At 45.6% G+C, this 27,016-nt stretch overlaps 2 protein-coding genes across 2 annotated transcripts; one reads left to right on the forward strand and one right to left on the reverse strand.

Moving 5' to 3' along the window:
* Positions 1 to 2,210: 2,210 nt before the first annotated feature.
* Positions 2,211 to 4,346, forward strand: LOC123135089 (uncharacterized). The gene is made up of 3 exons (XM_044554205.1): positions 2,211 to 2,376; positions 2,456 to 3,304; positions 3,628 to 4,346. Exons 1-3 carry the CDS (start codon positions 2,341 to 2,343, stop codon positions 4,192 to 4,194), a joined length of 1,452 nt encoding a protein of 483 aa, XP_044410140.1. The 5' UTR covers positions 2,211 to 2,340; the 3' UTR covers positions 4,195 to 4,346.
* A 3,763-nt stretch (positions 4,347 to 8,109) lies between these two features.
* Positions 8,110 to 15,485, reverse strand: LOC123139714 (uncharacterized). Its single transcript, XM_044559444.1, has 4 exons — positions 15,411 to 15,485; positions 9,158 to 10,006; positions 8,486 to 9,052; positions 8,110 to 8,406 (listed from the first exon to the last, which is right to left on the reverse strand). Exons 1-4 carry the CDS (start codon positions 15,483 to 15,485, stop codon positions 8,170 to 8,172), a joined length of 1,728 nt encoding a protein of 575 aa, XP_044415379.1. The 3' UTR covers positions 8,110 to 8,169.
* Positions 15,486 to 27,016: the final 11,531 nt, after the last annotated feature.

Genomic DNA, 27,016 nt, shown 5'->3' on the forward strand with positions numbered 1-27,016 from the left:
GCGATACCACTGTCCCTCTAACCATCCAACCACAGGTTGGTTCACCACGTACAACGATGTTTTTTTTGTGTGAAAATGATTCAGATCTATTATCAAAGTTCACCGGAAGTACAAAGCACCTCAAATATAATAAAAATTACATCGAGATTTCGAGACCACCAAACAACCACTACCGCCTCCAGAACGAGCCGCTATCGCCGCTCACCTACCGGAGCCGGCTTGACCTTGTCGATGACAGCTGAGAAGTCTCGTTCACGTGCCACAGTCGCTGTCGTTGAACCCTTGAATCGATCTGAAACACCCGACACCAAATCTCGTCACATGAAGAGAAATCCTAAGAGCATCTCCAGCCATTGTGCCTCCCCAGGGACGTTTTTTCGTCCAGCTGGGGCTACGCCGGCGCAAATTTTGGACTTGGGGAGAAATTTTTTCCAGCCATCTCCACCCCCAAGCATGGCGCATGGCGGACGAGGAGGACGCGTGGCGCGCAGCGAGGAAGCGGCCGGGCCGGTGACGATGTCGAGGAGGCCCCGGCCACGCGGTGGTGCGCCTCGGCCACAGCGGCGAGCAAGCCCTTCCTCTGCGTCTTGGATATGGCGAACGGCTGCAGCGGCGCCCGCCACGGCCGTCGGCTGATCCGCCAGACCACCGGTGAATCAGCGAGCAGCAAGCAACCATGGCGCCCCCTTCCCTCTCCTCCTCCCACCTCCTCATCACCGCGTCCCTCCCCAAGCCCCCACGCCCGCGCCGCTGGATGCGGCGGCTCCGCAGCTGCAGCTACAGGCTGCAGGCCGAGGCGCCGACGCTCGCGGCCAACCCCTTCGCCGACATCCCCGACGGCGGCCAGTGGCGCTACAACGAGTTCCTAGCGGCCGTCAAGAAGGGCAAGGTCGAGCGCGTGCACTTCTTCAAGGACGGAGGCATGCTGCAGCCCACGGCCGCATGGAGGCCGGCGAGGAGCGGGGAGGGATGCAGGCGCTCGACCCGCCAACTCCGCCCCCTTGCTCACTGCGCCGGGGAGATGCAGGGAGGGAGGCAGGCGCTCGACCCGCCAACTCCGCCCCCCTGCTCACTGCGCCGGGGAGATGCGGGGCGGGGCCGGCGACGCCAGGCGAGGGAAGCGTCGGGGCTGCAACCGGCCGCGCGAGCTCTCCGCTCCGGCCGCGCGAGCTGTGTGTGCGGTAGGTGTGGGATGGAGAAAAGAGAGGAGAGAGGAGAGTGAGGGGAGAGAGAGGGACTGCCAAGTGGGGCTGCGTATGCAAAAAGCAATTGCCGGCGTCCCCAGCTGCCCCCCTCGGGGGGCTGGGTGTGGGGTGGGCGTGCCGGCGGGAAATATCGCTAAAACCGGCGCAAATCGAGGTGTTGGGAGCCTCACTAGGACATTTTTTTTACTGCCGGTGCTAAAAAAAGGGGCTTGGGGGGCGTCCTGGGGGCCCTAGTGGAGATGCTCTAATCTCACCGTCCAAAGAAGACGGCAGGAATCTATGTCAGAGCTTCATCGACTATGTCCAGATGAATGAAGTCAAGGAGGATCGGAGGCCGGAAGACAAACTCAAAAAAAAAACGCCGCCATCCTTTCGAGCGTCGCACCTGCGAGGACTAATAAACCCCAACCTAAATTACTAACCGAGGTGAAGGCACCGGAATTCCTCTCCCCGCCACCGGCCGCCGGAGCGGCAGACAGAGGGGAGGCAAATCCACGGGCTCGTCGGCGAAGCCTGTAGGGAAGAGGTGTACCCTAGCCGCCAAGGGATAGGGGAGGGAGAGAGAAACCCTAGATAAAATAATTATTGTTCGAGATGCATTTTGTGCAGCCCAACATGCTTAGGTGGCATGGAAGCGATTCCGATTCCACGTACAACGATGCTGACAACAGTTGATCTTGTCGCTACCGTGTGCTACACTAATTTGCTGTAAGATTGAAAGAAGGGATAGAACTCTGGTTGAAGATTCATTAGACATAAAAATAGGCAAAGAGAGGCTGTTCTATGTGATCATTGATTTTATGTGGCGATACGTGGGGGCATTTTCTTTTTTTTTCCCTGTTTTTCCTTTGTATTGATTGATTGATTTTTTTTTTTGAGGGATAGATAGATTGATTGAGATGTATTGTACTCTACAATAACTAGATGTGTCGTGTTAATGCGTCTTGTTATAAACAATGCTAAAAAAGAGGCTATCTTAACCTAGGTGGAATAGGATCAGGAAACCTCGTTCAAGCCAGAGGAGGCTGCCATATAAACCTCCTAGGAAGGTGCATGCAGGCGATTTCCGCCGTCCGCCATGTAAGCGTAGCCGCCATCTGCCACTTCGTTGTTCCTTGAGATCAGACCGCGCGCCATGAAGCTCAACCGGGTTCGCCGCCGCCGTCGTGATGTAAGCCCCCGTTGCTTGTGTCCTCCTTCTCAAATTTTTGTGCATGACTCATTGAACTTATCAATCTATATCGATCCAGCTGTTGAAAGTCGACAGGCTAATCAAACTGCCCGACCATGTGCTGCTCAACATCCTGGAGAGGCTGGGCATGCTCGACGCCGTCAGGACCTGCCTCGTCTCCAAGCAAACGCTCAACCTGCCGGCCTTGCTCTCTCGGATCGTCGTCGACCTCAGCGACGGCGATCTACGCTGGATGAACCGTGATGTAGCCGACGCGACGGACAAGATCCTGAGCACGAGGTCTCCTGGGATCCCCATCCGCATGCTGAAGCTCAGGTTCATCATGAGAGGCGACGTGCATAACAAGATCGGCAGGGCCGTCGCCCTCGCCATGGCGACCCAGAAGATTTATGAGGCAGAGTTCGAGATCCTGACCAAGGACATCTATTATAAGACAACTGATGCGGATCTCCTCGACTCCGCGAAGATGTTCAACAATTTTATCGGGGAGTGTCCGGACGCATTTGCCGGCCTCACGCGGATGCATCCGCACAACCTCAGGTTCCGTCAATCGGACATAACCAACATCCTAACCACCTGCAAGCGGCTCGAGTCGTTGCATTTGTCCCGGTGTGATGCAGGGGACAAGTCGGTGCTGCGCGTCGACCACGCCACACTCGTTGAGCTTACATTCGTCTATGGGGAATTTTTAAGAGTAGAGCTTCACAGTCTACCGAAGCTTCAATGGATGACCTTGCATAAATGGGCATACAAAACTAACAATCCCTTGTTCCTTGGTTTTGTCCCTCGGCTATCCAAACTAAGCCTCACTAACGCGTATCGTTCATCAAACAACCACAAGTTAAGCCAATTGCTGGTTAACGTCCCCTCGATAAGTGATTTGCATCTGGATTTTCTAAGTGAAAAGGTACGTACTCACTGACGATCATCTTCCCTTTTTTTTGGAAAAGCTCACTACGATCATCTTTGTCTGGTTTTGTCTACGCTGGATGGTTATATATAGTATATTTTTAAAGGCTTTTATTATCACAAAGGTAACAAGCCACTAAAATAATGAATCCAAGCGATCCCGTTATATATATGCAAGCCATCGAAAGCAGGATATCACTTGTAATCCACACTGAATTTTTGTGGTCAAAATAGCAAATCCTTGTGTTGTGCCTGTTTTAGGCCCATGGCCGATGTAATTTTCATGTACATCTTGTAATTAATGTGTTCTGCCTATCACAGATTTGGGTTCAACCAGAATCCAAGAAACTGGTTGCGCCTGTGCTCAGCAAACTACGCCTTGTGAATCTCAACAATCTTCCTGAGGAATGTGATATCGCTTGGACAATGTTCTTTCTTGAAGCCGCACCATCTCTAGAAGAGTTTTCCATCACAGTATGGGATCATAAGTGCGAAATGAAGTCGCAAAAAAGTCACTCCCAGAAAACAGATGTGAAGTGGGAGCCATCTACTCCTGATTTCAACCACAAAAATCTGGCAAGGCTTACTATCTATGGCTTCCAATCAGACAACAACTTCATGCGATACGTGAGGCGCGCCATTCAAGCTGCGGTGAACATCAAGGAGGTATCTCTGCACGATAGGAAGGTGTGCAAGCTATGCACTCACAAGTTCCCTCATATCGGGGTTCGTCCTTCGAGTTATCCACGGACTAGCGAGGAGGTTGATTTATTCAGGAAGAAGATCACCGAGGCGAAGGCCGGTTCCCATGCTATGATTCACTTGCACACCATCGGTGAATCTTTTGCTCTCACCATGGCGGCTGAGAACCAAGATGCGGCCGATTAGTCCCTGGACTCGAGAACTTATACTAGTAGCTATTGCGTTTGTTATTGTTTTTCTCTTGAATTGTTTCTTAATTGACTAGATAGTATAAAATATATCTCGGCTACTCTCTTGTTGACTACTTTGAAGCCCGTGTATATACGTTTGCTCTCTTTTGTGTCCTGGTCGTGTTGAATACAGTATGATTATTTTTCTTTTATTTTTTCTCTATTTCATCTATGAGAGCAAAGTCAATGTGTTGATCCCTCTTGAAGATGAGTCGGCGGAAGATGGCTACGAAGACGGCAGATTCTATAGCATGTGCATGCGGTGCTCCTGGCTCGCCGTTGGGCGGCTTGGTACGGCCAACGGCTTAGATAGTGTGTGTTGGTGCGGGGTCACGCAGGGACGAATCCAAGGGGGGACGAGGGGGGGCTAGACCCCCCCTAACGATTTTTTCCTCCCCTTAATAGCGGTTGGTTGGTTGACTAATTTAGCATCTGCGTGACTAATTCTACGGTTCTGCCCCCCCCTGTGAAACGCAACGTCACCTGAAAACTCTCAAACTCTCAGGCCCCAACCCATCAACTGCAGACAGAAGCCCATATAGATCAGTTGGAAACCAGCAACACACATGTGGATTGGGCCAGCCGGCCTGGGACTTGGAAAGTGGAAACCATGGTGGCAGCACACACGCGGTTACACAGATCCTGTTCGCCACACCTGTTTCGTTTGTGCTCCTGTTCGCCACTGCCGCCGCCGCCGCCGAGGGCTATTTAGATCAGGCTTGGTTTCCATTGCAGATCGAAGATAGATGGTGAGAAGAGGGCGGTCATGCAAGGCTGCACGGGTGCACGCCCGGCCGGCCGGCCGCTTGATCAAGATGAGCAGGGAGGAGGCAACGAAGAAGAAAAGTTAGTCCACTCTCCTCTTGGATTTTGGTCGTGTTTTAGTTAGTCCTTGGATGATCATCCAACATTAAGTTAGCTTGTATCGAAACTACAAACGGCAAAATTCTATTGGCAAGTGTTCAATCGTTCACTTGTGCCTGTGGACATTAAGAGAACAAAACTACCAGCGAGGTTTTGTATTATAGAAATAATGTAGTTTTTTTTAGGATTGAAATTATGTAGATTTTTCTATCATGGTGGCCACTGGATCGATTTTAAATTAACAGATACGGACCTAAGGATGCTTACTGTAATATATGACTATATTTTCTTAGATTTTTATGCTTAAAGTTCTCGCCCCCCTCATCCCCATTTCCTGGCTCCGTCCCTGGGGTCACGGTACATCAATAAGTTTGTAGGTGTAGGGAGGGACCATAGGTCACTAGAAAGGTGGCTTTGGGTTAAGACCAACGCTGGTGCCGGCTGACCGGCCGAAATATCGCCTGTTGGCGTGCTAGTCCTTAGATTCGGTCAGTACAGTCGTGGGATTGTAGTTGTCTCCCTCCCTCATCCCCACTTGGTTAACGCGTAGGTGGAAAAAATCCCCCAGCATCACGTCCGCGCACATTTCACGCCCACCCTCGATGCAACGCCCGGAGTAGCCCCTCCCCCCCCCCCCCCCTCCCGCCCGCCCGCGAGATGCAGCAGGACCTCGCCGTTCGCCAAATTATCGCCGCCGTCCCCTACCATGGGTGCTCGCTGATCTTTGCAGCACGGCCGCCACGGTTGCAACTATGTGGTCAATTACTCCAGCACATGACATCACGAGCACAACTTCCTCCGTTGTTGGCCGGTTCTAGCATGCCGAGACACCAGGTTGAGCACTCCTAGACGCCGGCCTGACCAGCCGCTACATGCAGCTCGCCATGCTCACATCTCATGGTGCGGGACATTGTAGCAAGCCGAGGATACGGTCCCAGGAAATCAGGGTTAGTTTAAGCAAATCAAGTCACAGATGCCACCAAAATTGGGCGCCGGTTCCAGCTTATCCCCATGCCGGTCCCAGCAGCCCATTGCAACAAATCTGGGTGCAGGTTCCATCTCCTTGTGATACCGGTTCCAGCAAGTTGCCAAGGTGGTTGTACCATCATCTCCGCCGGTTCTAGCCTGCGGCTAACACGGCTATAGCCAAAAAGGGTGCATGGTGGCGCCACACAACACCTTGCCAGTTGAAGCACCGTGCCTAGCCAATTCCAGCATGTCGCTGACTTGGTTGCAACATCGCTGCTTGCTGGTTCAAGCTCGCGGTGACCACAGTCTCGGCATCGCCGCTGGCTGGTGCCAGCTCGTGGTGACCGCGGTCGCAGCATCTCCGCTGGCTGGTGCCATCTCGTGACAAACACAGACACACCACATGGGGAGGCGGTCGTAGCCTTCACTGGGAGGCTGTGGTAGCAAAAAAAAAAAAACTCGCCTCTCTGTCGCAACTCGGACGCCGGCTGCACCCGTTGCCGTCTCCTCATGCATGTGATGTTGCTCTGCTAGCGGCGTCGATGGTCACTGTTGACGGCACTAGTGATGGCCTCGCAACACCCCAGCAATCACCACCTCCCGTCGCCTCCATTACAATGTCGGTGACCCATCTGTTAGCCGTGGCGGAAGCCGATAAGTGTGGCTGGGAGAGAAGATGCGAGAGAATGAGCTGTGTGTCGGGAAAAAGTGGTTGTGAAGAGATACGGTGGGCGCATGCAAAAGGCGGTGAATGGGCCTCAGCTACGGTCCATGAAGTGTAACAAATAGGAACAATGGATTGCGTCCCATCCGACGAAGCGGGTGAGACCGCCTGAATCTCCAGTCGATCGGCCGGAAGGGAATGTTTTCCTTGGGTTGATCCATGTATTTGTTTTGTCCGGCTTTGTTGAATCTTTGTTGAATGTTGGTTGATCCATGCAGAGGCCGGGTGATTCAACCGCTTTCTCAAAAATAAATTCCTAATATAGTATTATTAGCGTTGCCTAGACGGTGAATGTAATAAAAAGACCGAACAAAAGCGATCAAAACACCAACAATATAAAGCAATGACCATTGACACCAATCATATTTTTAAAACGCAAGAACTACCAGAAAGGTCCTCCAAAAAGTAATGCCTTTGGAAAAGAAAGGACGTGCAAACGCGGTAGCCATCGCCAAATCCAACCACCAAAGACCGTAGGTTCACTCGAAAGATCAAGTCCGAACAAATTCCAAACAATATACTTAACAAGATAATGATGCAAATACATCATCATTGGAAGGTATAACTAAGGTCAGACGCCTAGGTACTTGAGAGCACGGGGCAGAGCTACGACTAGGCCAACGTGGGCTATGCAGGGAGCAGTGCGCGAAGAGCATAGTTATCATTGCAAGAGACGGGCAAGAGAGAATACGAGCATGACGACCAGATCAAATTGAGCGGCTATGTTTATGTGAACTGGACAGGTTCGACTGATCTGTGGGCATGATCGGGAGGCCGTGGCCTATTATTAACCGAATTTGCTTCTCTTCACCTCAATCAATATCACTAAATGGTTGCAAATCTAAAGCATTGCAGAGCGGCTCTCCATGGAGCTCCAACAAGCCCGAGCGCTCTGAGGGAGCACCATGTCATCACCTCGCGGGCGACGTTCGTGCGGACTGAGTTGGAATGCACCACCGTGCCAGAGTTGGCCCCCAACGACTAACCACTACACAAGCATTTTCTTCTTCCAGCAATGTTGTTATTGTCAGCAAAGTTTCTCTAAGCTGTTTCCTGTACCTCCATGACAAACGGTGATAAGGATCTCATAGATTAAAGTTTAGAAAAAATTCAAAAAATAACAAAACATTATTCATACGAATAAGTGAATATTCACTGTATTCGACGTAAGCACGTACTGCACGAGCACATGATAAAAGAACATTTACAAGAAAACACACGAACATGCATAGACGTGCTTATTGATAGTGTTAAAAATGGACTTACATTTTGGGACAGAAGGAGTAGTAAATAGCTATCCAAAGGAGTAAACTGCATACGACCTAGTAAGTTTAGGAATGATACAAGCTAGTAAGTTTAGGAATGATACAAGCTTCAGCACAGGAGAAACCAATAGAGCACACACCGAATAGCTACTACATTCAAGAAGTACTTCCAGCCACAAAGTGGATAGATCATGGCGATGCTAATAACGAGTGGAAGTGAATAAAAGGTGAAGCCATCACCGACGCCTCTGTGATCTTCTTCCTCGATGAATCCTTTCTCCTTGCTGGTTTGTGGATAACTCAAAGGACGAACCCCGAGTCGGTGAGGTAACTTGTCAACGCGGACCTTGCACCGACGGTAGATCAATATGTTGACTTACATCGACATGAAAATAATAAAAATAATAAAAACATGAGAGACTTACATCACGGCAGACCTTACGAGCGGAAGCAATCGCCATTGCCATCGTCATCGCCATCGCCATAGTCACCGCCCTCGCCCTCGCCCTTGCATTGATCACCTCTGTGATCTCGTTTCTGAATGAATCCGCCTGCTCACTGGTCCCTAGACAACTCCAAGGACGAACCCCGAGACGAACAAACTTGTCAATGCAGACCTTGCACACCTTCCTGTCGTGCAAAGATACCTCCTTGATGTTCACCGCAGCTTGAACGACGCGCCTAACGTATCCCATGAAGTTGTTGTTGGACTGGAATCCATAGATAGTTAGCCTGGCCAGATTCATGTGTTTGAAATCAGGAGTTGATAGCTCCCACTTCACATCCATGCTATTAGAGTAACTTGTTTGCGACTTCCTTTGGCACTTATGACCCCATACGGTGATGGAAAGCTCCTCAATGGATGGTGCAGCTTCGAGAAGGAACATCGTCCAGGCGATGTCACATTCCTCGGGGAGATTGTCCAGATTCACAAGCCGTAGTTTGCCGAGTAGAGGAGCGAGCACTTTTGGGCATTCTGGTCGAATCCAAATCTGGTGAAGATGAGAGAAACAAATTAAGGATGAGTACAACGTGTGCACAAATTATTGGAAACATCCTCAAGTGGGAATTAATTAATTAGAAGTTTGAGTGAGTACCTTTTCACTTTGAAAATCCAGGTGGAGATGGCTTATCGGGGGAGCCTTAACAAGCATCTTGCTTAGGTCGAGGGCCCTGTCTACAGCATATCCACGAGAGAGATCTAGGTTCGAGAGCTTAGGGACAAAACCCAGAGCTATGGGGCAATGATCATCATAGTGCCAATTTTTATAACTCATACGTTGAAGGTTGGGTAGGCGTCCAAGCCTTATCACTAAGAATTTCCCAGAGGTAATGTGAAGCTCGGCAAGTCGAGCATGGTGTAGAGTCAACATTGATCTCTCCCCTGCGTCACACTGGAAGAAGCACAAGGACTCCAACCGCGTGCAAGTGCGAAGAATGGTGGGTACGTCGGACTCGCCAAACCTGAGGTTGTGCAGATGCAGCCGCGTGAGACCGGTGAATGCGGCCGGGCACTCGCTGATAAAATCATTGAACAGCTTCGCGAAGGAGAGGAGGTCGTCATGGCTGTAATCATTGTGCTGCCTCTTTGCGAGGATCTCGAACTCAGCGGCGTCGATCTTCTGGGTCGCCATGGCGAGGGCGACGGACCTGCCGATCCTGAGATGGTCGTCCCCTCTCATGATGAACCTGAGCTTGAGATTGCGTATGGGGATCAGAGGAGACCTGGTGCTGAGGATCTTTTCGGTCATGTCGACCACCTGGCGGTTCTTCCAGCGTAGATCCCGGGCGCTGGGGACGATGAGGATCTGCGAGAGCAAGGTGGGCAGGTTGAGCGTTCGCTTGGAGACGACGCAGGTCCTGACGGCGTCGAGGGTGCCCACCCTCTCCAGAATGTTGAGCAGCACGTCGTCGGGCAGCTTGATTAGCCTGTCGGTTTCCGGCAGCTGGAAAATTCGATTCAGCCAGGGAGGGTTCCAATTATTAAGATACTAGCTCGATACAGTGCATGCATGACTACAAGCAAGAATTTGAGAAGAACACAACACAAGTACCGAGGCCTTACATCACGGCGGCGGCGGCGGCCGCGAACGAACTTCATGGCGGTCCGATCGATCTCAAGGAACGACCAAGTAGATGGCGGATAAAACGGCTAGGCTTACATCGCAACCCTGTTGAACTTCATGGTGGCCCGATCTCAAGGAACGAGGAAGTAGAGGATGACACGGCTGGCTAGGATTACATCGGACTTGGAAATAGCATGCACGTTTATTTGGCTTCAGCAAGGAGGTTTCCTGATTGATCCTATTAAACGTACATGGCCTGGTCTTTTTAACATTGTTTCACACCACGTACGAAGACATATAGTCATGGTATGTTCATTTTTATATACTAGCAAAAGGGCCCGTGCGTTGCAACGGGAGAAAAAAATTCATAATTTCAAATGGTCATGATCACATTTCGTTGCATCACCGAGATACAATATCTCTCTCAATTTCTCGAAATTATGAACAATTTGTTAAACTCATGCACATATTTGAAATCGCAAACAACATACTATTACAAATTTCTGAACATTTTCTACAATCAAGAACATTTTTTCAATTTATGAATATTTTTTGCTATTTACAAACATTTTTTAGAAATTGTGAACATTTTTAAGCAATTTTCCTGAACTGGCAAACAATCTATAATCGATGAAAATATTTAGAAATTGGGTGGAATAGTTATTGAATTTGACGAACTTTTTTTGATTTAGCGAACATTTTTGGAAATGCCCGTGCCTTGCAACGGAAAAAAACTATCAAGTTATACATGTGTGGTAGATATAAAAAAGTATGAATCAAATTCACAAAGTATATACAAATCATGTCATGATGCGATAAGACACTTTTAAAATGTAATTTCAAAAAAGAACAATATGATGCTCATCAAGACTTGATTTTTTAAGGCGTCACAACAAAATATTTTGTGGCTGAGCAAACTGCATTGACGGACCCTGCCTGAGCTATACTGATAAATAAAGTGTCTCGTCTGGACTTAGCGTAGCGGTGTTTACCATAACCACTATTGTGATATGAAAATAAGCATAACTGTGTATGGAAGCAAAATAGACATTTAGTCATTTTAATATAGCTTACAAAAACAAACCCTTAGAAAGTTATGTCAATTTTGTTGGGTTCAGCGTTGTACAAAACACGGAAACCCTTTTTTACCCAACGCGAAGGACTAAATAAAATCATAAAACGAGCTATATAGATCTCCTAATAAAACCTTTATGGAACCTACAATTAGTTTTGTTCATTATTTACGGATGTGTTTTAATTTTTGTGAACATTTTCTAAAAGCTGATGGACATGATTTTTAAATTCCTGAATATGCTTTGAATATTGGCTCATTTAAAAAAATCATGAACATTTTTTATTTCATGAAATCATTAGAAATCGTGATTTGTTTATAATTTGTGAGCAATTTTTTAAGTCATGAACATTTTTTGATTTTTAGAATATTTTTTAAATTCACAAACAGTTTACCATTTTCCTACTTTTTTTCAGAACTCGCAATTGTTTGATATTTTGGAAATCCGAAATTAATTTTGAGATAAAAAACCAAAACAGAAATAAAAAAGTAAAAAGAAATAAAAAATAGGGGGCGCCATCAATCCGAAATTTATTTTTAGGGAAAAAACAAAATAGAAATAAAAAAAAGATATAGAAAACAGGGGGCGCCACGACCCGCACATGGGCTGGCCCATTACTGCGCTTGGTAAAAAGAAAGAGAAAAAGCGTGAGAACCAGGGATCGAACCCTGGTCTCCTGTGTGGAGCATCGTTGCCTCAGCCATCGCGCTGCTCATGCATTGGTGCTATTATATCGTATCCACCTTTAATAACAGAACCCTGGAGCGATATTAGAAATTAAAAACGAATCGTTTTTGCCACTTACGGGTGGCATTGGTGGGTAATTATTGCCAACTTCAAGGGCACTTTTAATGACGGACGACCAGAAGCGATGCGTGCTTTATTAGTAGGGAAAGATAAAAAAACCAAAACAGAAATAAAAAAGTAAAAAGAAATAAAAAATAGGGGGCGCCATCAATCCGAAATTTATTTTTAGGGAAAAAACAAAATAGAAATAAAAAAAAGATATAGAAAACAGGGGGCGCCACGACCCGCACATGGGCTGGCCCATTACTGCGCTTGGTAAAAAGAAAGAGAAAAAGCGTGAGAACCAGGGATCGAACCCTGGTCTCCTGTGTGGAGCATCGTTGCCTCAGCCATCGCGCTGCTCATGCATTGGTGCTATTATATCGTATCCACCTTTAATAACAGAACCCTGGAGCGATATTAGAAATTAAAAACGAATCGTTTTTGCCACTTACGGGTGGCATTGGTGGGTAATTATTGCCAACTTCAAGGGCACTTTTAATGACGGACGACCAGAAGCGATGCGTGCTTTATTAGTAGGGAAAGATAAAAAACCAAAACAGAAATAAAAAAGTAAAAAGAAATAAAAAATAGGGGGCGCCATCAATCCGAAATTTATTTTTAGGGAAAAAACAAAATAGAAATAAAAAAAGATATAGAAAACAGGGGGCGCCACGACCCGCACATGGGCTGGCCCATTACTGCGCTTGGTAAAAAGAAAGAGAAAAAGCGTGAGAACCAGGGATCGAACCCTCGTCTCCTGTGTGGAGCATCGTTGCCTCAGCCATCGCGCTGCTCATGCATTGGTGCTATTATATCGTATCCACCTTTAATAACAGAACCCTGGAGCGATATTAGAAATTAAAAACGAATCGTTTTTGCCACTTACGGGTGGCATTGGTGGGTAATTATTGCCAACTTCAAGGGCACTTTTAATGACGGACGACCAGAAGCGATGCGTGCTTTATTAGTAGGGAAAGATAAAAAACCAAAATAGAAATAAAAAAGTAAAAAGAAATAAAAAATAGGGGGCGCCATCAATCCGAAATTTATTTTTAGGGAAAAAACAAAATAGAAATAAAAAAAAGATATAGAAAACAGGGGGCGCCACGACCCGCACATGTGCTGGCCCATTACTGCGCTTGGTAAAAAGAAAGAGAAAAAGCGTGAGAACCAGGGATCGAACCCTCGTCTCCTGTGTGGAGCATCGTTGCCTCAGCCATCGCGCTGCTCATGCATTGGTGCTATTATATCGTATCCACCTTTAATAACAGAACCCTGGAGCGATATTAGAAATTAAAAACGAATCGTTTTTGCCACTTACGGGTGGCATTGGTGGGTAATTATTGCCAACTTCAAGGGCACTTTTAATGACGGACGACCAGAAGCGATGCGTGCTTTATTAGTAGGGAAAGATAAAAAACCAAAACAGAAATAAAAAAGTAAAAAGAAATAAAAAATAGGGGGCGCCATCAATCCGAAATTTATTTTTAGGGAAAAACAAAATAGAAATAAAAAAAGATATAGAAAACAGGGGGCGCCACGACCCGCACATGGGCTGGCCCATTACTGCGCTTGGTAAAAAGAAAGAGAAAAAGCGTGAGAACCAGGGATCGAACCCTCGTCTCCTGTGTGGAGCATCGTTGCCTCAGCCATCGCGCTGCTCATGCATTGGTGCTATTATATCGTATCCACCTTTAATAACAGAACCCTGGAGCGATATTAGAAATTAAAAACGAATCGTTTTTGCCACTTACGGGTGGCATTGGTGGGTAATTATTGCCAACTTCAAGGGCACTTTTAATGACGGACGACCAGAAGCGATGCGTGCTTTATTAGTAGGGAAAGATAAAAAACCAAAATAGAAATAAAAAAGTAAAAAGAAATAAAAAATAGGGGGCGCCATCAATCCGAAATTTATTTTTAGGGAAAAAACAAAATAGAAATAAAAAAAAGATATAGAAAACAGGGGGCGCCACGACCCGCACATGGGCTGGCCCATTACTGCGCTTGGTAAAAAGAAAGAGAAAAAGCGTGAGAACCAGGGATCGAACCCTCGTCTCCTGTGTGGAGCATCGTTGCCTCAGCCATCGCGCTGCTCATGCATTGGTGCTATTATATCGTATCCACCTTTAATAACAGAACCCTGGAGCGATATTAGAAATTAAAAACGAATCGTTTTTGCCACTTACGGGTGGCATTGGTGGGTAATTATTGCCAACTTCAAGGGCACTTTTAATGACGGACGACCAGAAGCGATGCGTGCTTTATTAGTAGGGAAAGATAAAAAACCAAAACAGAAATAAAAAAGTAAAAAGAAATAAAAAATAGGGGGCGCCATCAATCCGAAATTTATTTTTAGGGAAAAACAAAATAGAAATAAAAAAAAGATATAGAAAACAGGGGGCGCCACGACCCGCACATGGGCTGGCCCATTACTGCGCTTGGTAAAAAGAAAGAGAAAAAGCGTGAGAACCAGGGTCGAACCCTGGTCTCCTGTGTGGAGCATCGTTGCCTCAGCCATCGCGCTGCTCATGCATTGGTGCTATTATATCGTATCCACCTTTAATAACAGAACCCTGGAGCGATATTAGAAATTAAAAACGAATCGTTTTTGCCACTTACGGGTGGCATTGGTGGGTAATTATTGCCAACTTCAAGGGCACTTTTAATGACGGACGACCAGAAGCGATGCGTGCTTTATTAGTAGGGAAAGATAAAAAACCAAAACAGAAATAAAAAAGTAAAAAGAAATAAAAAATAGGGGGCGCCATCAATCCGAAATTTATTTTTAGGGAAAAAACAAAATAGAAATAAAAAAAAGATATAGAAAACAGGGGGCGCCACGACCCGCACATGGGCTGGCCCATTACTGCGCTTGGTAAAAAGAAAGAGAAAAAGTGTGAGAACCAGGGATCGAACCCTGGTCTCCTGTGTGGAGCATCGTTGCCTCAGCTATCGCGCTGCTCATGCATTGGTGCTATTATATCGTATCCACCTTTAATAACAGAACCCTGGAGCGATATTAGAAATTAAAAACGAATCGTTTTTGCCACTTACGGGTAGCATTGGTGGGTAATTATTGCCAACTTCAAGGGCACTTTTAATGACGGACGACCAGAAGCGATGCGTGCTTTATTAGTAGGGAAAGATAATGTAATTTAAACCGGACTCTTATTCCTTCTTTGTTTCAATCCAACTTTGTTTGTGAAAAAGACTCGTATTTATTATAAAAGTTCTTCAAAGTATAAATAAAGCAATATAATAAACATAATAAAAATTATATCGAGGTCCCCGGGACACGGAACGACCATTGCTACCGTCAGAACGAGCCGTCAACACGCTGCTACCCTTGCTCTATATCGGAACCACCCTGACCTTGTCAATGACAACCGGGAAGCCTTCATGCCTATGTCGCTAAGTACCAGCGCCGCGAAGCCGTAGTCATCGCCATTGAACCCTTGAATCGATCTGAAGAACCTGACACTGAATCTCGTCATCGCGTATGTATGACGAGAGACATAAACACCACCGCCTCGAGGAACTGACATGAATCTGCCTCGAAGCTCCGTCTAATCCATCCCGACGGACGAGCTTGACAAGGACTGGAGCCCAGAAGACTCTCGAAGAAGAAGCGTCACCATCCATCCTAGCGCTGCCCTTACAAGGACTAAAATGGTTAATTAGATTTATGCCACTGCAATTTTCATGAGTTAGAAAAAAAGCCATTACAAAAACTAAAGTTGAAAATATGCCACTGCAACTTTCACATACCTCTAAGGTTGTTTGCACCGTAGAGATGTACCTAGAGCCAGGGCTCCGCCTCCTCCTCCTCCTCCAAGATAAAAAGCTAGGGTCCGTGCCTCTCGCCGACGCCGGCGCAGGTCCGCCTCGTCTCCGGTGGCCCTAGGGCCATGGAGGCGTGGTGGATCCTGACAAGGGCCGGCGGGAGGGCTCCGTTTTTAGTCGTTTTTTTCAATCATGTTAGGGTTTGTGTCCTACTCAAAAAGGCGAGACGGCGGCGGCTTCCTGAAGATGGAATAAAAGTCTCCCCGCCTAGCCCCCGTTCCGGCGGTGCGTCTAGCATCGTTGGTGGGCGTGTGGAGGTGTGTATCCGGCAGATCTATCTTTGATGGATTTGCTCGGATCTCGTTGTTGTTCGTCTACGTTAGTGTGTCTTCGGTTTGGATCCTTCTGATCTACGTTATTTTTCATCGGCGGCGGTTGCTGTTCTGGGGTGCTGGTCCTATGAGGCCTTAGCACGACGACTTCCCGACTGTCTACTACAACAAGTTGTGCCCGGCTCCGACAATGGAGGGGTGTCGGTGTCAAAACCGGCGAATCTCGGGTAGGGGGTCCCGAACTGTGCGTCTAGGCGGATGGTAACAGGAGACAAGGGACACGATGTTTTTACCCAGGTTCGGGCCCTCTCGATGGAGGTAAAACCCTACTTCTGCTTGATTAATATTGATGATATGGGTAGTACAAGAGTATATCTACCACGGGCTAAACCCTAGAAGCTAGCCTATGGTATGATTGTTGTTCGTCCTACGGACTAAAACCCTCTGGTTTATATAGACACCGGAGAGGGTTAGGGTTACGTAGAGTCGGTTACAAATGGGAGGAGATCTACATCCGTATCGTCAAGCTTGCCTTCCACGCCAAGGAAAGTCCCATCCGGACACGGGACGAAGTCTTCAATCTTATATCTTCATAGTCCAGGAGTCCGGCCAAAGGTTATAGTCCGGCCATCCGGACACCCCATAATCCAGGACTCCCTCAAGGGGCGATGACGAAGGCACGCCTTCGGCTCGCTTCGGTGCTTGTAGTCGTTGCTAGGTGGTCTACAGATCCGGATGTAATTTTTATTTCTGGAGTTCGTTGTACTGCCATGATTGAAGATGAATAGATTGAAAGTTTTTTTCGCAAAAAAAAACTTTCACATACCTCTATATATGCCATTTTTTTACTTAAGAGAATATCTGCTCAATAAATGCTTATATTTCAATATGTATTTCTGTACTGGGCTGGCTGGAGAATCAGCAGCCGCATCACGCACCCCTCCAGCCGCGGCATGCCCGGTCGCGCCCACCTCCATGGCTGCTGCCGACTGAGGGAAGCAACTGGCGGGACTCACGGCGGTCTCCTCAAGCCTTCACGCGGATTTACTTCTACGAATCGAGAGTGGACAGCGAATAAACACAAGCACCTTGCGTGCAAGCGCACAAAAGTTGGCCTTGCTGTGGACGGAGTTTCCCGTCGCGCCGGCGCCGTCATTGTGGCATGACACAGATGAGTCCACTTTTCACGCGACGACGCATGCGTCCGCCCGCCACCCGGCCGCCGCGCGTGCCTCCAGCAGTCGCCGCGCCAGCCTTCAACCGTCGTCACCGCTCCATGCACACGCCTCCAGCCGCCGTCGCCGCTCCCCTCCAGACGTCTTCCGACTTGTGCATGTGCATGCGGTTCGAATCAATTTGGCCCAGCATATAAAGGTATGTGAATGTGTACGTGGCATATAAAAAGCATTATATGGACAGATATTGAAGACAATGACATATGTAGAGTTATGAAAAAGTTGCAGTGGCATATTTCCAACTTCGGCTTTTGTAATGGCATTTTTTCAACTCGTAAAAGTAGTAGATATGCATCCAATTAACCCAAAATCCTAACCTATCTACTGGCCAGGTCCGAGGCACAAGGATTCCCCTTTTCCATCCAACCTTCGGCCATGCCTCATTTAATTAATTGATGTAGGACACCCCTCAAATAAAAAATAATGTAGAACAGGTGGTTCTGGGAGGAGCGTGGAGGGTTGCAACCGGCACAGTGCTGATGGACCTCGGGAGCGACGATGTCGGAGGTTGTTAACTTTGCTCTACGTGCACTTTCTTCCTCCTACAAAATATGTTCTAGTGTAAGAGCATGGCTAATAGAAGAGCCGGCAGAGGGCTATAAACTTGTGCCATGTCATCTTATAGCCTTCACAAGAAAATAACGCTGGCTACACATGACCTGCTAAACTGGCTATAGTAATTAGTATTTGCATGCATAGGGAAGAAAAGAAATGTATTGATTAGGTGGGAGAAAGCAGCGCGTGCTTTGAAGGGTTGCATGCCGTCCTTTTATCTCTTGTAGTGTGCTACAGCCCGGCGAGTAGTGAAGCGCCGGCTACCTTCTCTTTCCTCTCTTCTCTCTCTCTTCCACATGGGATTTTGCTAATGTAAAATGGCATATAGCCTACTAATTAGGACCTATTATACTTGCTTTAATGATGTTGAGGTTGTTGCTATGATTGGAAAGCATTAATTTTTCATCCAATTTTCCCTAAAGACACATAATTTAAGTTCCCGTTGTCTTAGGACTTTGGGAATAACCCTAGCTTGTTCAGTTTCTCTCTTGTGGATGATTTGGATCAACTATTTATCTGTATGTATCTTATGTTGCAAGTTGTGTGTTGATTTGTACTAGTTTTTCTTGTGTTTCCTCGTGATTTTTCTCGTGTTCTTCGTGTTTCCCCTCAAATCCACCTCAAGTTCGTGAAGATCGGACCGCCCTAGTGTCTTGCCCCCTATCATTGTGGTAATAAATCAAGAACATTTTGCAAAAGTTTCAAGTAGACGTCTTATAAACTAGACCATCTTCGAGGATGAAATTACGTTTTAATAGCATGTAGGGTGTATGCGGAGCACCTTAGGCTGGGTGCAACACTCAAGAATGCCTTTGCCAAGTTCGAATTGCCCTTCTCCGAGTAACACGGGGTATCTGACAAATAAGTTTTCCAGTAGTGAGGTCACCGCTCACTGGTGGAGATTGATCGCGAACATAACGAACCATTCACTACTAGAGAAAACCCGAGCAGTAGCGCTGGTTTTGTTCTCGCTAGTAGCGCGGGTAGGCGCGCTACTAATAAGGCGCTACAGCTATTGCTTAGCAGTAACGCGTGCCCGCCCGCGCTACTGCTAGGACAAATAGCTGCAGCGTTTGTTTACTCCCACACTACTGCTAACGTAACTACTGGCATCGTGTTTTCTCTCCATCGCTATTAGTATTCTTTTTTTATTTTTTTATTTTTAGTGTATTTATGCGCCATCGTACAAATATTGGTACAATACCAGTTATGAGGTTTACATCATTATGTCCATAACAGTGTGTCAAATGAAGGTGGATTAGGTTCAAGTGGAGGCAATATGTGGTGCATGTCAAAAGTATACTACTAATCCAAACTTGATCTAGTTTGGACTAGTAGTACTTTCGATGTGCACCACATGTTGCCTCCACTTGAATCTAATCCGCCAGCACAAGCTATTTAATCATCATCATAGTCATTACCATCAACAATATTTATTTAATCACCACTAACACTAGCTAAGAATAATCATCATAGTCATTACCACCAACACTAACTATTTTATCATCATAGTAATAGTGTAGCACATCATCATCCTCAAACTCATTTCTAGCTAGCTAATCACTCATGCTGCTCTCTCTTAGGTAAAATAACATAAAACATGTATAGCTCTCCTCCTTGATCAAGTTGGAGCATGCAGATGAACCTGTCTCCTAATCATGGGTAGCGCCTCTGTTTGCTGCACCCTAGTACTTCTCTGCGCTCCCCCATCACATATTTGGTCCAGTCTTGCACTATTAAGCATCTGTCGCTAATCTTGAATGCACTAAAGTAATCTGTAGGATATCTTGGTCGTAAACTAATAATACTCATGGTATCTTTAGTCTCGGTCCCATAAGTCACAACATTCATCGGGAGTCCCTGTTGAAGAACATCGTATGGTAACATACTTAGCAATGAAGTTTAGCTTAAAAAATAATGTATGGAAAAGATGCACTAAGGACAAATAGTAAAAATCTTACCATCCTTCCTAAATAGATGTGACCGTAGTTCATCACAAACACTATTGGTCGCACGTTTTCAGTACTAACATTTCTAAATACAGGAAGAAAATTTGTCTTGACAGTATCAAGATCCGCAAGCCATGAAACATAATGACTGAGCTCCTCGCAGTTGAGTTCAGCCCTGGCACAGTAACGGTCTTGTCTACCAAGCGCTGGACATGTTTGCTTGCACCGAAATAAGCTGACAATACAAGTTAGTTGTCAACTATTTTTGAATAAACAATATCAAAGACATAAATATGGTTGAGAAACTTACATAATGGTATAATTGGAGGCGTCTGCACATCGACCCAGATGTCGGTATTACCTTCAATATCATCTTCCGGACGAATATCAAAGGTGATAACCATATCGGGCTCAAATGCATAAGTCTTGCATAATGCTCGCCATGTTTTGCATCCAAAATAGGTGTAGTCATCTGAATTGTATAATTTTACGTTGAAAATATAACCATGCTCGGTCTTCAAGTGAAATTTCTTTTCCTCCATAATACGACTGAAACCTATCTTATCCAATACAAAAACTCTTGCATGGCAGGGGATATGCTAGTAGAATAGTAAAAAAAGACTTGTCATGCTTAACGCCATGCTTAAATTATAAGTTGAAGCAAATGAAGCAAATGTCATGCTTAATTACAAAAAAGACTTGTCATTGTAACTTACTGTATCCACTTCGAAGTTCTCGTCCAGCTTGATGATGAAGCGCCTATCATCATCTAGGAAGATTCCGTCGCACAGGCCGCGCTCGTCTTTGCAGTATTTGCAAATACCGAAATCCTTTTCGTCGTCAGACATTTCCTATGTTCATAGTTAAAACATTAATTGAAAATCGATCAAAGACAACTACCAGGATACTCAACACACAAATCCGGGGCACTCCATATTTCCTACATATTCTGGCACAAGTCATGCCAAAATTTACGGAAAAATCCGGCATGACCTTTGCTAAAATAGGACATATCGAGCGCCTAAAATTTGCCGGAACGGAAATGAATCAACACTCCGGCAAAACATAGGCCACTCGAAGGTGTAACCTGCAAACATGACCGGCCACTTGGGCAAGCACATATCCTATTTGAGCAACACAAGATATACATTTCAAAATATCTTATAGGACTCAAATTAGCATGCATTCAATAAGCAAAAGTAAATCATCTCATGTGTCCGTACATCGTCTCATATTATCACTAATACATCCCAAATAGTGTCATACATATAACATCACTAATACAACTAAAACCCTAGCACACGACGGGTATCGGCGCGGGCGGTGGACACCCACAGAGAAGGAACCATCACGGGATCATAGTGAACGTGCAACTATCCCTAGGTGGTTTTGATAATTCATAACAACATATAGCTCACTGAGCTAATGCTATTCCAAGACAAATATTTCAGGAAAGCTCAATGGATGGCATGGCATGGATGATGAAAGTGGATCCCTCAAAATATTAAGGACAAATGATTGGCTCAAGCTCAAAGCTCAAGACTCTACATTTTACATTTTAGTGATCCAAGATCACATTGAGTCTATAGGAAAAGCCAATACTATCAAGGAGGGATGAGGTGTTGCTTAATGAGCCTCTTGCTTCATGTGCTTAGTGATATGCTCCAAAACCCTCCACTACTTTCTCACATCCACATATGACCTAAACCTAAAGTCAAACTCGGCCCTACCGATTCTTTCTATCCGGCGCCACCGAGTTCAAATGTCATAGCCACTGCCACAAACCCTAGGCAAATCGGTCTCACCGATAGGGATCTCGGTCTCACCGAGATGGGATTGTAATCTCTCGGTTTCCCTCCGTAACGTTTCGGTCTAACCGAAGTGAGCGATCAGTCCCACCGAGATTGCAATGTAAACTCTCTGTTTCCCTTTCGTAACATTTCGGTCTTACCGAAAAGAGCGAATCGGTCCCACCGAGTTTACCTGACCAACTCTCTGGTTAGCTAATTACCAAAATCGTCTCACCGAGTTTGTGTAATCCGTCTCACCGAGATTACGTTATGCCTAACCCTAACCATATCGGTCCTACCGAGTTGCATGTCAATCCCACCAAAAACCCTAACGGTCACTAGGTTTACTAAATCGGTCTGACCAAGTTTTATGATTCGGTCCCACCGAGTTTGGTAAATTGTGTGTAACGGTTAGATTTTGTGTGAAGGTTATATATACCCATCCACCTCCTCTTCATTCGTGGAGAGATCCATCAGAACAAACCTACACTTCCAACTTACCAGTTCTGAGAGAGAACCACCTACTCATGTGTTGAGGCCAAGATATTCCATTCCAACCATATGAATCTTGATCTCTAGCCTTCCCCAAGTTGCTTTCCACTCAAATATTCTTTCCACCAAATCCAAATCCTGTGAGAGAGAGTTGAGTGTTGGGGAGACTATCATTTGAAGCACAAGAGCAAGGAGTTCATCATCAACAACCATTTATTACTTCTTGGAGAGTGGTGTCTCCTAGATTGGCTAGGTGTCACTTGGGAGCCTCCGACAAGATTGTGGAGTTCAACCAAGGAGTTTGTAAGGGCAAGGAGATCGCCTACTTCGTGAAGATCTACCGCTAATGAGGCAAGTCCTTCGTGGGCGACGGCCATGGTGGGATAGACAAGGTTGCTTCTTCGTAGACCCTTCGTGGCTGGAGCTCTCCGTGGACTCGCGCAACCGTAACCCTACGTGGGTTGAAGTCTCCATCAACGTGGATGTACGATAGCACCACCTATCGGAACCACGACAAAAACATCCGTGTCTTCAATTGCGTTTGAATCCTCCAAACCCTTCCCTTTACATTCTTGCAAGTTGCATGCTTTATTTTCCGCTTCCTATATACTCTTTGCATGCTTGCTTGAATTGCGTGATGATTGCTTGAATTGTTCAAAGTTAGCTAAAATCTGCCAAAGTCTAAAATTGGGAAAAGGCATAGCTTTTAATTGGTCAAGTAGTCTAATCACCCCCCTCTAGACATACTTCAAGGTCCTACAAGTGGTGTCAGAGCTTTGGTCTCCATTTTTTTTGATTTCCATAGCTTTTGGTGGTCATAGCCTTGGTTTCACAACCTAGGAGAGTATGGCGTCTAGCGAGGGAAATTATCACTATAGAGGTCCTTACTTTGATGGCACTAATTTTGCTAGTTGGAAGCATAAGATGAAAATGCATATTCTCGGACATAACCCCGCCGTTTGGGCTATTGTGTGTATTGGTTTACAAGGTGAATTCTTTGATGGGAGAGAACCGAACCGTGAAGCTAGTGCGGAAGAGTTGAAGATGTTGCAATACAACGCTCAAGCTTGTGATATCCTCTTCAATGGCTTGTGCCCCGAAGAATTCAACAAAATCAGTCGTCTTGAGAATGCAAAGGAAATTTGGGATACTTTGATTGATATGCATGAAGGTACCGACTCCGTCAAGGAATCCAAGTTGGATGTGCTCCAAAGTCAGCTTCACAAGTTCAAAATGAAGGATGGTGAAGGTGTCGCTGAAATGTACTCTAGGCTTTCTCTTATCACAAATGAGATTGCCGGCTTAGGAAGTGAAGAAATGACTGACAGATTCATCATCAAGAAGATCCTAAGAGCATTGGATGGAAAATATGATACCGTGTGCACATTGATCCAAATGATGCCAAATTACAAAGATCTCAAGCCAACGGAAGTCATTGGAAGAACTGTTGCTCATGAGATGTCACTCAAGGATAAGGAGGAACTTCACAACAAGTCAAGTGGTGCTTACAAAGCCTCAAGTGAAGCCCCCACATCATCAAGTGAGAAACAAACCTTCAATGAAGAATTGAGCTTAATGGTGAAGAACTTCAACAAATTCTACAAGAGTAGAAGCAAAGAAAGAAGCTCCAAGTCAAGGTCCTACAATGACAAAAGATCTTCTAGTCGAGAGCGCAATTGCTACAATTGTGGGAGACCCGGACACTATTCCAATGAGTGTACGGCACCCTACAAAAGAAGAGAAGATTCTCCAAAGAGAAGAAGTAGAAGAGAAGAATCACCACCAAGAGAGAGAAGGAGTAGAGATGATCGTTATGAACGAAGACCCTCACGGAGAAGCAAGGATTCGGAAAGGAAAGACAAGTCATCAAAGAGCTACACAAAACGAAGACATCAAGCTCATGTTGGTGAATGGGTATCCGGCTCCGACTCCGACAATCACTCCGAGAGAAGCTATCACTCCGACTCCGAATACACTCAAGATGAAGGTGTTGCCGGTTTAGCACTTGTGTCAACCAACTCCTACGACATATTTGAATCACCAAATGAAGGAATTGGAAGATGCTTCATGGCCAAAGGTCCTAAGATAACACACCCCGAATATGTTGATTTTAATAGTGATGAAGATGACTTGCTAGGTGATGATGATTTACTTATTGACAACTCTAGTGATGAATACTATGATGAAACGTCAATTAATCATGCTAATCAAGATGAAACGAATGACAATAATAAGGAGAAGATTGAGCATCTAACAAAAGAACTAAACACTCTTAAGTTAGCTCATGAAACTATCTTCGAAGATCATCGAGAACTTTTAAGGGCTCATGAGAAGTTACGCTTTGAAAAGCTCAATCTTGAGCAAGAGCATGAGTTCCTAAAAGCGATCAATGATGATCTCCGTAAGAAAAGTTCTTCTTATATTGCCAAGCGTTTACTCATATCTACTTACACGCCTCAAGTCAAGTCTAGCAACAAGAACAAGCAAGATTCTTCTTCTAGTAGTAACAATAACAATGCTAAATCCAATATTGTTGCCTCTAGTAGCTCTCTTGATTCCACTAATGATTCTCTTAGCCAAGTTACACTTGAGCAAGAAAACAGCTTATTGAAGGGAATTATAGAGAAAGGTGTATACAAGAGCCTTGCTGGGAGTAAGCAATTTGAGGAAATTGTACACAAGTAAGGAAGGCACCGGAAGAATCAATGTGTTGGTTTTGAGCAAAAGTTCAATGCCAATGGAGTTGAGTGGGAAGAAGATCAATACCTCAAGACGAAGTTTGTTCCTCAACAAGAGAAGTATGATCCTACTTCCTTCAAGGGAACACAAGCACAAGATGATCTTCCACCACAAGACCACAAGAACAAAGGCAAGGACAAGCTTCAAGAGGAGATTGATGCATTTGAAGAAGCACCTAAGGCCTTGGTCAAGTGGGTTCCCAAGACTACGTCAAGTTCTACTTCATCAAGCACAACTACTACACCAAGGATTCTTATCAAGATGATGTGGATCCCGAAGAAGAAGAACTAGAGAGTTCTTGAGGGTGACTCCGCCAACATTTTTCACTCATATCATTATGGCAAAGAAAAGTGCAATCAACTTCCATATCTTGCACTAGTTCAAGGAGTCACAAAACCCTCATGTTGGTAAGGCAAGGGACAAGGTCACATAAAGTTTTCATGGACATCATTTTGTGTGTGCATCACTCTATGTCTATGGATATTCCTGTTTGTTCCTTGTGGGACTAACCCATGTAGGTATTGAAAGTGCAACTCACTCCAAAGGATTGCTCCAAAAGATCTACATCAACATTGAGCATCCACATCTTCAACATCTACATGAAGTCATCATCGACAAAACCCAAGTTTAGTTTATCCCTCTGGGGGGGGGGGGATCTCACATCTAGGGGGAGCTTAACTCTAAGAATTGAGTCAAAGCAACTCTAATGATGTGAACACATAAATGCTTTATGTAAAAGTGGAAACCCCATTTGAGCTTAAACGACGAGTATGACCTATGATCAAATGTTCTCATTTGACTCTAAGTCAATATACTCATATATAGATGACCTAGTCATCGCCAATTGTTTGATAGATGCTAGAATTGGTTATGCATGCTTTGACACATATTTCATTTGTCATTTTATTGTGTGAGCATGTTGGTTGCATATTTTACTCATTCGAGGACATTCACTTGTTGTTTTGATTGTTTGGCTTCTCTTTCTTTGGCCAAATGGATGGACAAGAATGCCTAAGAACCTTCTCTAGCTATCTATGCTTTTCTCGTCTCAAACTCTATTCATGCTACATCACAAAATTTGATCAAGTCAGATTCGAACCACTCTGTGTGAGGAGCACTCGGAGTCCCCGATTCGTCATAGACTTAAACTTCCAAAACTTCTTTGTGATTTACGATCTGACCGATTCCTCCATTTCGGTCATACCGAGATCACAAAGTCGATCTAGGTTTTCAATCTCGGTGCAACCGATTTTAACTTTTCGGTCACACCGAGTTGCTGTAACTGTTAACAGTTATGTATCTCGGTGCCACCGAGTTGTTCAACTCGGTCACACCGACAGTGTCGGGCTATATATTCACACGGGCAAATTTTTGGAAAACTTTCTCCGAAACTCCTCGCCCGCGCATAGCTCGCTCTGCCTACTAGGTCTACGGATCGTCGACTTCGTCGTCAGCCGCCTCCATCCGCTGGTCTCCGCCGCCGTCAATGGAATTCTCCTCCGCCGTTGCCGCCGTAGCGAGTTCACCGCCGAACTAGGGTATGAACTCGATCACAGTGCTATCCTCGTTTGATTCTCAGCACATTGTGTTCATAATGCATCTTGCCATGATTGAAACACTTCTATCCAGTCAAAACAATCCTTAGAATAGTTGTGATTCGAAAATTTAGGGTTAGGTTTCCGCCGAAACCATCTCGGACCCACCGAGTTGAAAAACTCGGTCCCACCGATTTGGCTAACGCCATTGCACTAGTAAGTCTCAGTCTGACCGAGAATTACAAATCGGTGTGACTGATTTTAGAACTTTGTGAAACCCTAGCAGACTCGGTGCCACCAAACTATGACTCGGTCTGACCGAGTTCACTAGTTTAGGTTCCAAAACTGCTTCAGTATCACCGATTTTGAAAATCGGTAGATCCGAAATGCTTTCTGTGGAAACTAAAACTAAGTTTTTTGAATCATTCGTTTGCAAAAATCTCTGCATTTTGTGATTCTCATCCACTCTATCTCATCTATAACCATTCACAGGGTCAGCAGTCAGTGAGTGCAGCATGTCAGACCAAAGTGACAGCCAGAATAGGTCAGAAGAGCAGATTCACATGAGTGAGGGCACTAGTCCCTCAAGCAGCTCAGATGAGGGGAGCAGAAGCA

Source organism: Triticum aestivum, chromosome 6B (genome assembly GCF_018294505.1).
Source record: "Triticum aestivum cultivar Chinese Spring chromosome 6B, IWGSC CS RefSeq v2.1, whole genome shotgun sequence".
NCBI classification, from domain to species: domain Eukaryota; kingdom Viridiplantae; phylum Streptophyta; class Magnoliopsida; order Poales; family Poaceae; genus Triticum; species Triticum aestivum.

What these genes read in the sequence shown, in the direction of transcription:
- LOC123135089 (XM_044554205.1), top strand. Translation starts at nt 2,341, where the DNA reads ATGAAGCTCAACCGGGTTCGCCGCCGCCGTCGTGAT. An exon ending in TTCGCCGCCGCCGTCGTGAT is followed by an intron (nt 2,377 to 2,455) that starts GTAAGCCCCCGT and finishes ATATCGATCCAG; the next exon opens with CTGTTGAAAGTCGACAGGCT. An exon ending in TGGATTTTCTAAGTGAAAAG is followed by an intron (nt 3,305 to 3,627) that starts GTACGTACTCAC and finishes TGCCTATCACAG; the next exon opens with ATTTGGGTTCAACCAGAATC.
- LOC123139714 (XM_044559444.1), bottom strand. Translation starts at nt 15,485, where the DNA reads ATGACGAGATTCAGTGTCAGGTTCTTCAGATCGATTCAAGGGTTCAAT. An exon ending in TGGATTTTCAAAGTGAAAAG is followed by an intron (nt 9,053 to 9,157) that starts GTACTCACTCAA and finishes CATCTTCACCAG; the next exon opens with ATTTGGATTCGACCAGAATG. An exon ending in CTCGTAAGGTCTGCCGTGAT is followed by an intron (nt 8,407 to 8,485) that starts GTAAGTCTCTCA and finishes CGTCGGTGCAAG; the next exon opens with GTCCGCGTTGACAAGTTACC.